The sequence below is a fragment of the Chiloscyllium plagiosum genome, chromosome 11, assembly GCF_004010195.1.
Source record: "Chiloscyllium plagiosum isolate BGI_BamShark_2017 chromosome 11, ASM401019v2, whole genome shotgun sequence".
NCBI classification, from domain to species: domain Eukaryota; kingdom Metazoa; phylum Chordata; class Chondrichthyes; order Orectolobiformes; family Hemiscylliidae; genus Chiloscyllium; species Chiloscyllium plagiosum.
The window spans coordinates 68,599,529-68,609,732 of record NC_057720.1 but is presented as its reverse complement, the minus strand read 5'-3'; the positions used below and the strand labels follow the sequence as shown (position 1 = coordinate 68,609,732).

General features: G+C 42.6%; 1 protein-coding gene across 1 annotated transcript in view; it reads right to left on the bottom strand.

Moving 5' to 3' along the window:
• Window positions 1-2,655, bottom strand: part of stxbp3 (syntaxin binding protein 3) — a 64,430-nt gene extending 61,775 nt beyond the window's left edge. Inside the window, exon 1 of the mRNA XM_043699711.1 lies at window positions 1,917-2,655. Coding sequence (XP_043555646.1) covers window positions 1,917-1,959 — 43 coding nt within the window. The 5' untranslated portion in view covers window positions 1,960-2,655. The remainder of the gene's footprint in view (window positions 1-1,916) is intronic.
• Between the last annotated feature and the right edge of the window lie 7,549 nt (window positions 2,656-10,204).

Sequence of the window (10,204 nt, the reverse complement as noted above, 5' to 3'; positions counted from 1 at the left end):
TGAAATATTCTAATGATGAAAGACTTAACAACAATCTAGGTTTGTTCAATATATTATTTTAGTTGCATGACACTGTATGCCCTCTCTCTCTCTCCTGCCTTGTTTGTACGCAAACACTAAGTGTCACTACGTACTGAGGTTCTACCTGTCCCCGGTGTTGCGAAGGATGGGCCTGGCCTCGCTGCCGTGGAACGCTCCAAGTAGCTGGACCGTTCCGTATCACCTTTCCTTCGTGGAGAAATTTATGAAGAAAAACACCTTTGACCACAAGTCCATTATGAAGTGGTCAGCACGTAGTGTCCTTGAGACCCTTCGGGAAAAGGAGAGGGCGGATCCTATCGAGCGGTTCCCTGAGCGGACTGTCAAAGCCATTTGGTAGAATGCCTCATTGCCTGAACTTTCCAACAAGCACCAAGACATGGCTTGGCTGGTGGTGAGAAGGGCTCTGCCTGTGAGATCCTTTATGCACGCCCGGACTCTCAGCCGCACCGCACTCTGCCCTCGAAGCGGCTGCGGGGGGGACGAGACTGTCACACACCTCCTTCAGGAATGTGTGTATGCAGAGGAAGTCTGGAGAGGAATGCAGTGGTGTCTGTCGAGGTTCGTCCTGAGCAGCGCCGTGACACGGGACTCCGTGCCCTATGGTCTGTTCCCCGGGACGCACACCGAGACGAACATCAACTGTGCCTGGAGGATTATCAACTCGGTGAAGGACGCTCTCTGGGTGATCCGAAACCTGCTGATCTTCCAGCTGAAGGAGTTGACCCCGACTGAGTGCTGCAGACTGGCACATTCCAAGGTCCAGGACTACGTGTTGAGGGATGCGCTGAAGCTTGGGGCAGCTGCCGCCAAGGCGCGGTGGGGAAAGACCACTGTGTAAAGTCTGCCTGCCTAACGAAGAACAGGGGGCCCATGCAGTCATTTGGGCTCTGCTGACGCCTCAGCTATTTATATGATCAAAAAATGTACAGACCTGTATAAAAATGATAAGGTTTGATTTCTATGATCAAAAAATGTACAGACCTGTATAAAAATGATAAGGTTTGATTTCTGTATATACATGTTTACATATGTATGGCATGACCAACTGTACAGACCATCAAATTATTTTATGAATAAAGTATATTTTTGAAATAAAAAAAAATGTTGTGGTCTCGTGTGTCAACTGGCCTTTTAAGCAAGTTGAATTGCTCGATGATTATGTCTTTTAAAACATACCCACTACGTCCCTGGGACTGGGGCTGAGCTGGAGGTGTCCTCCAGCCCCAGCCACAAACAATGAGCGGAAAACGCCGCCCAGTTAGACATTGTGCTATTCAGCAGAGGGGCCATCACCGCCAAGCCTGGACTAGTCGGGCCTAAAACGAGTGTGTGCAAAATCTCACTGGAGTTGCCAAACAAGGTCCCAGCCCCAGGAAGTGCAGAAGTTCAGTTCAGGCCTGTTAGCACAGTTCTATGCCAAGACTTGGGGGGATAAAACAAGAGTTTGAACGCTGCTGGGGCTGCACGGGGAGCACCCAGCCAGCTCCACTCCGCTAACAATTCCAGCAAATTCAGCCAGGAGGGGACATTCCCATTTGGGGGGTTATCTTATTGCAAATGAAAGTGCACGCAGAGAGAAAGAAATGGTGCCTCAGTATAAAGTAAAGCAGCAGAGCGCCAGGAAACTTTCACAGTGTTAGTCGATTCCCTTCCCAACCCACTTCTTAAACCGAACCCCCTTTTACTTCGCCCCTCTCTGCGGCTTGTGAGAGAGAGACACAGAGAAAAAGAGAGAACTTGTTGTCACTTCAGTGATTGGGGGCCAGGGTTGCTCTCCGCCGACCTGCTGCTTCCTATCAGGCACTTCCGCGTTAGACACCGGGAGAGGCCGCTGCTGCCACCCCCCAGGATTCCTGTCCCACTCTATCACTTACTCTGCCAGGCCACTCTCTTCAAGCTGAACTCTGCAGTTGCCATCTTTACTCCCCTCCGGGCGAGCCCTTCAATGACGCGAGGACTTCGCGCGAATCCCGAACTTCAATCCGCTCCAGCCTCAGGGGAATAGCGGGGGGGGGGGGGGGGCAGAGCTGCCAAATTCCAGAAGTCAGCCTTCACACGTCGTGCGAACCAGGCAGGCTACAAAGCACAACCTTTACGGGCTATGCATCCGAATTCAGATGGTTTGCAGACAGGCGGGATTCAAACCACTACTTTTACAAAAACTGAAACCAGAGGCAGTAGCAGTGTTTCAGGAACTGGATCCGCTGCTCAAAGGCAAAGTCCAAAATTACATCTCCACTACACGCTAAACCCATCAACCTTCAGGAAATGACTCTGAACCCACAGTCCAAGGCTTCGCTGGATGAAGTCGGAAACTCCTAGGCAGCAGTGGAATCCACAGGAGTCACGACAGTCTTCAAGCCTCCGAGTGGGGTTCTAGTTTTAAAAAGTAGTTTGGGGAGCACTTGCAAGGACATTGCAATAAATCAAAACTCTTTGGGTCACTGAACCCACAGGCACTGTAGAATAATTTTGGGAAAACACCCGAAAGTAAAGAAATTAAAATAAATAATTCTCCCCACCTGAATATTTTACTTCGCAGTTTCCAATTGTGGGAGAAGTCAAAAAAAGGGCCCAAGAAAGTTGTGAATAAATTGAATGAGAAATGAGGAGAAATTGGAACTTGTTATTATAGAAAGTTGTTAACACAAATACCTTCAATGCTTCCATAAAGAAATCCAAAAAAATTAGAAATATAAATTATGGGTCTATGGGGAAATGGGTCTGGGTGGGTTACTCTTCGGAGAGTCGGTGAGGACTGGTTGGGCCGAAGGGCCTGTTTCCACACTGTAAGGAATCTAATCTAATCTATCTAAAATTGAAAGATTGTTTATTTTTCTTTGTATGATGATGGACTAGAAGGAGATTTGTATAGATTATCACAGCTGTGCAGGCCACTTAGGATGAAGGCTTGTTTTTATCATACACATTCTTTACAATTCCTTGAGGTGTAGACATAGGATAATCCTGCCAATAACTCCTTTGTTTAAAATAAAATGCATTGACATTATTCTGGATAATGTAATGAATATGATGTAATTTGACGTAAATATGGTGTCACACTTCTCCATCCAAAAAAGTTTATCCAAAAAGCTGTCCTGTGAAGCACATTCAGAAGCACTAAATATGACATTTTTTTGGAGATGATTAGTCCAATATTATAGTGGATACCAGTGATTATTTTCAACTAAATGAGTGCTACTGAGACTTAGTGATTTGGAGCTGATTCAGTTTACCACTGGAAAAACTCAACTAAATGGCTTCTCCTTGCCCCATCTCCTTGATATTTCCCAATAATATAGGTCCCATCTCCTCTGATTCTGACATTTTCTGTGTCTCACTTCTTTAGCCCATGTTTGATGTCTACTCTTTCATTCCTATGAATCACACTCCCTGAAATTCCCTTCCAAAAGCTCTCCTACTATCACCTTTCTCTACGTCTTTAAAACACTTTCATCTCCTCAACAAAGCTTTAGTTATCACAGTTCTGTTAAGTCATCTCAGCTCCAGGACTTCTCTGCAGGACGTCCTCAGGGTAGTGCCCTCGGCTCAACCATCTTCAGCTGCTTCGTCAATGACTTTCCTTCTGTCATAAGGTTATAAGTGGGGATATTCATAGACGATTGTACAACGTTCAACACCATTTGTATTTCCTCAGATACTGAAGCAGCCCATGTTCAAATGCAATATGAACTGGACAATATCCAGGCTTGGGTTGACAAGTGGCAAGTAACATTCACACCACACAAATGTTAAGCGCTGACTGTTACCATAAGAGGCAATCTAACTCTTGCACCTTGACATTCAATGCTGTTACCAGCACTAAATTCCCTACTATCATCATCCTTGGAGTTACCATTGACCAGAAACTCAACTAGACTCACCACATTAACACAATGGCTACAAGAATAGATCAGAGACTGCAGCAAGTAACTCAGCTCCTGAATTTGCAAAGCCTGTCCACCATTTACCAGACACAAGTCTGGAGTGTGATGGCATACTCCACACTTGCCTGCATGGTATGGCTCCAACAACACTCAAGCAGCTTGATACCATCCAGGACAAAGCAGCCCACTTGATTGACACCACATTCACAAGCATCCATTCCTGGCACTCAGCAGCAGCAGTGTCTACTATACACAAGATGCTGTGCAGAAATTCATCAAAGAGCCTTAAGCAGCACCTTCCAAACTCACAGCCACTTCCACTGTGCAGAAGAAGGGCAGCAGATACTTTTGGCAGGAACACCGCCACCTGGAAGTTCCACTTCAAGTCACTTGCCATCCTGACTTGGAAATATATCGCTGCTCCTTCACTTGTAGCTAGGTCAAAATCCTGAAATTCCACCCCTAAGGGCATTGTGGGCCAAACTACACCACATGGATTCCAGTGGTTTGGTTCAAGAAGGCAGCTCTCAACAACCTTCTCAAGGACAACTAGGGATCAGCAAAAATTGCTGGCCAGCCAGTGATGCCCAGGTTCCACAAGTGGATTAAAAAATGTGGATTTTTTAAATGATGCTACATTAATGCAACTTGCTCTGTATTTGCCTCAGGGTGAAGAAAAGCAAATTTAATAACAAAATATTGCATCCTATTTTCAAAAGAAATTGAAAAGAGAATTCTTGAAGATTTGTGAGAATTAAGGTTATTTTTTGAAGAATCTAGAAGCTGGATATGGTCAGACTCTATGCAAATTCAATATCACTGATTCACTTTGCTTCTTTTGTCGCAGATTAACATTAAGTTACATTTATTCCTTTTTAAGCAGTTATCATGCACTCTGATCTTTCTAAAAGTTATGATTCTCAGTGCTACCATAATAAAAACACATAGTACATTTTTCAGTGACTTGATGCCAAAATCTTTCCTTGCATCAGCATCAAAAAAAGGATCTTAAATCCTTTTAAGAAAACCCAGTACATTAATCCCTGTCCTAAAGTAATTGAGTAGGGAACAATGAAACCTTATGCATGAAAATGCTTTTCAAAATAATCAACGCACCCTGAAGACAATTCACTTCACCCTTAAGAGTGGTAAAATATATCCTTTAAGAGCCAATGTAATAATAATGTTATCTTTATAATTATATTTGATGAGGGAGATTGAAACTAACAACCATTTCTGCATTCAGCCTTGACTGTGTGCACAATTCAATTAAATCACAGCTGAACTGTTTCTCAACTCACCTTTTGCTTTATATACAGTATCTTGATACTCTTGTCTAGCAAGATCTACTGACATCATTCTTGAAAATTACATTTTAACGAGCCTTTTAGGTAAAAGAGTTCCTGATTTCCACTGCACTTTGAGTATCTGAGGTATAGAAAAAATATTTCTAATTGCTCATTACTTCTCATTATTCCTTTAAACAGTTCAACTTGATCATCTTCCAGCTTTTTAAGGTTAAGGAAATACACGCCAGATTTATGCAGTCCATATTCAGAGGAGGAGGTGCTGGATGTCTTAAAATGCATAAAGGTGGATAAATCCCCAGGACCTGATCAGATGTACCCTAGAACTCAATGGGAAGCTAGAGAAGTGATTGCTAGCACCCTTGTTGAGATACTTGTATCATCAATAGTCACAGGTGAGGTGCCAGAAAACTGGAGGCTGGCTAACGTGGTGCCACTATTTAAGAAAGGTGGTAAGGAAAAGCCAGGGAACTGTAGATTGGTGAGCCTGACATCGGTGGTGGGCATGTTGTTGGAGGGAATCCTGAGGGACAGGATTTACATTCATTTGGAAAGGCAAGGACTAATTAGGGATAGTCAACAAGGCTTTGTGCATGGGAAATCATGTCTCATGAACTTGATTAAGTTTTTTGAAAAAGTAACAAAGAGGATTGATGAGGGCAGAGCAATGGATGTGATCTATGTGGACTTCAGTAAGGTGTTTGACAAGGTTCCCCATGGGAGAGGTGTGCCATAAGGATCGGTGCTGGGTCCACTACTTTTCATCATTTATATAAATGATTTGGATGTGAACATAGGAGGTATAGTTAGTGAGTTTGCAGATGATGCCAAAATTGAAGGTGTTGTGGACAGGGAAGAAGGTTACCTCAGAGTACAATGGGATCTATATCAGATGGGCCAATGGCTGAGGAGTGGCAGATGGAGAGTAAATTAGATAAATGTGAGGTGCTGCAATTTGAAAAGGCAAATCAGAGCAGAACATGTACACTTAATGATAAGGTCCTGGGGAGTGTTGCTGAACAAAAAGACCTTGGAGTGCAGGTTCATAATTCCTTGAAAGTGGATTCGCAGGTAGATAGCATAGTGAAGAAGGTATTTGGTATGCTTTCCTTTATTGGTCAGAGCTTTGAGTATAGGAGTTGGGTGGTCATGTTGTGGCTGTACAGGACATTGGTTAGGCCACTATTGGAATATTGTGTGCAATTGTGGTCTCCCTCCTATCAGAAGGATGTTGTGAAATTTTAAAGGGTTCAGAAAAGATGTACAAGGATGTTGCCAAGGTTGGAGGGTTTGAGCTATAGGAAGAGGCTGAATAGGCTGGGGCTGATTTCCCTGGAGCATGGGAGGTAAAGGTATAGATTTCCCTGGAGCATGGGAGGTATAGAAGTTTATAAAATCATGAGGGTCATGGATAGGATTAATAGACAAGTTATTTTCCCTGGAACTTAGGACAGTCCAGAACTAGAGGGCATAGGTTTATGGTGAGACAGAAAAAATTTAAATGGGACCTAAGGAGCAACTTTTTCACACAGAGGGTGGTACGTGAATGGAATAAGCTGCCAGAGGAAGTGATGGAGGCTAGTACAATTACAACATTTAAAAGGCATTTGGATGGGTATATGAATGGGAAGGTTTAGAGGTGTAGGAGCCAAGTGCTGGTAAATAGGATTAGATTAAGTTAGGATACCTGGTCAGCATGGGTGAGTTGGAAGGGTCTGTTTCCATGCTGTACACCTCTACGAGCATAAGAATATAAAAAATAGACCCTGCTCCACCATTCAAAAAATATATCATGGCAGAAGTACTTACTATCCACTTAGTTATTTGTTTTATCATTCATTAAATCTACCTCTTTACATCATTTATTATTTTAATCCATGGTACAATTCTGTGCTGTGCCTTTCTAACACTACTATATTTTTCCAGCGATTCAGAGCCTAAATTAATGCATGTTCCATATAGCTAGAGCACTAATCCCTCACTTTTCTATCGTACAGCAGGTAAGATAAAGGCCGCCAAATGCATTAGCCTTTTAAATTATTTTAGTACAGTACTTAGCATTTTCATGATTTGTGCCCATAGACACCCAAATCTTTTACCCCCTCAAGGTGGCTCAGAAAATATTCTGATTTATTTACTTGGAGGAGGTGACCTCTCACTTGCACATTGAACACCATCTCCCACAGTTATGTCATTTCAATTAGTTTGCCACTATTTGTGACATAGCCATCTTTTTGGCCTTATTTATTTGGCTTATCAGTTCAGCCATTGACGCAAACACCTTTGGGAAGGAATAATTTAGAGACAGCACCCTTAATTTAACTTTCTTGTCAGAGATATCACAGAAGCTAAACTTTGCTGAGACTCCTTAGTTTCATTCTTCTATCAGTATTGTCTTCAGTAAAGCTTAGCTGAACTGACCTGTCAAATTTTGATTTTCATTAGGGTCCCAGCCTCGTGTTGCTGATTGTGTTTAAGAACATGAGAACATCTGAAATAGTCTCCTTGAACTTGAAATAAGAGCACATTGAACTTTTACTTCACTTCTACTTTCCTGCCATATCCTCATACCCCTTAATTAATACACAAAAATTTATCACTCTCAGGTTTGATCATTTCAAAAAAATGAGTATCTGAGGTCTAGAATGTCAAAGATTCACAAATCTCTGCGTGAAAACATTTTTCCTCATTTCAGTCCAAAATAGTTGATCCCTTAAGATGCAACTTGACTCCTACTTCAAGAGTGCCTAGCCAGGGTTAACAACCTGTAAGCAGATAGTGAGAAAAGAGATCAATCTGAGACTGGTATAGTTGATAAAAGAAGTGAGTCAGACAGTCAGGGCCAAAGCAAAGAACAAGGTAGGACTGATAAGTTAAACTACATTTATTTCAATGCAAGAGGCCTAACAGGGAAGACAGATGAACTCAGGGCATGGTTAGGAACATGGGACTGTGATTTCATAGCAAATACAGTAACATGCAAAGAACAAGGTAGGACTGATAAGTTAAACTACATTTATTTCAATGCAAGAGGCCTAACAGGGAAGACAGATGAACTCAGGGCATGGTTAGGAAATGGGACTGTGATTTCATAGCAAATACAGTAACATGGCACACGGATGGACAGGACTGGCAGCTTAATGTTCCAGGCTACAAATGCTACAGGAAAGATAGAAAGGGAGGCAAGAGAGGAGGGAGGAGTGGTGTTTTTGATGAGGGATAGCATTACAGCTGTACTGAGGGTGGATATTCTCAGAAATACATCCAGGGAAGATTTTTGGGTGGAACTGAGAAATAAGAAAGGGATGATCACCTTATTGGGATTGTATTTTACACCCCCTAGTCAGAGGGAAATTGAGAAACAAATTTATAAGGAGATCTCAGCTATCTATAAGAATAATAGGGTGGTTATGGTAGGGGATTTTTAACTTTCCAAACAGCGACTGGGACTGCCATAGTGTTAAGGGTTTAGATGGAGAGGAATTTGTTAAGTGTGCACAGGAAAGTTTTCTGATTCAGTATGTAGGTGTATCTACAAGGGAAGGTGCAAAACTTGACCTACTCTTGGGAAATAAGGCAGGGCAGGTGACTGAAGTGTCAGTGGGGGAGCACTTTGAGGCCAGCAACCATAATTCTATTAGTTTTAAAATAGTGATGGAAAAGGATTGACCAAATCTAAAAGTTAAAGTTCTAAATTGAAGGAATGCTAATTTTGACGGCATTAGGCAAGAACTTTCAAAAGCTGATTGGGTGTAGATGTACACAGGTAAAGGGACAGCTGGAAAATGGGAAGCCTTCAGGAACGAGATAACAAGAGTCCAGAGACAGTATATTCCTGTTAGGGTGAAAAGAAAGGCTGGTAGGTGTAAGGAATGCCAGATGACAAAAGAAATTGAGCGTTTGGTTCAGCAAAAGAAGGAAGCGTATGTCAGGTATAGACAGGATAGATCGAATGAATCTTTAGAAGAGTATAAAGGCAGTAGAAGTATACTTAAGAGGGAAATCAGGAGGGCAAAAAGGGGACATGAGATAGCTTTGGCAAATAGAGTTAAGGAGAATGCAAAGGGTTTTTACGAATAAATTTAGGACAACAGGGTAACTAGGGAGAGAATAGGGCCCCTCAAAGATCAGCAAGGTGGCCGTTGTGTGGAGCTGCAGGAGATGGGGGAGATACTAAACGAATATTTTGCATCAGTGTTTGCTGTGGAAAAGGACAGGAAGATATAGAATGTAGGGAAATAGATGGTAACGTCTTGAAAAATGTCCATATTACTGGATGTCTTGAAACACATAAAAGTGGATAAATCCCAAGGATCTAATCAGGTGTACCCAAAAACTCTGTGGGAAGCTAGGGAAGTGATTGCTGGGCCTCTTGCTGAGATATTTGTCTCATTGATAGTCATAGGTGAGGTGCAGGAAGACTGGAGTTTGGCTAACGTGGTGCCACTGTTTAAGAAGGATTGTAAGGACAAGCCAGGGAACTATAGACCAGTGAGCCTGATGTCAGCAGTGGGCAAGTTGTTGGAGGGAATCCTGAGGGACAGGTTGTACATGTATTTGGAAAGACAAGGACTGATTAGGGATAGTCAACATGGCTTTGTGCATGGGAAATCATATCTCACAAACTTGATTGAGTTTGTTGAAGAAGTAACAAAGAGGATTAGTGAGGGCAGAGCAGTGGATGTGATCTATTTGGACTTCAGTAAGGCATTCGACAAGGTTCCCCATGGTTAGCAAGGTTAGATCTCATGGAATACAGGGAGAACAAGCCATTTGGATACAAAACTGGCTCAAAGGTAGAAGACAGAGGGTGATGGTGGAGGCCTGTTTTTCAGACTGGAGGCCTGTGACCAGTGGAGTGCCACAAGGATCGGTGTTGGGTCCACTACTTTTCATCATTTATATTAATGATTTGGATGTGAGCATAAGAGGTATAGTTAATAAGTTTGCAGATGACACCAAAATTGG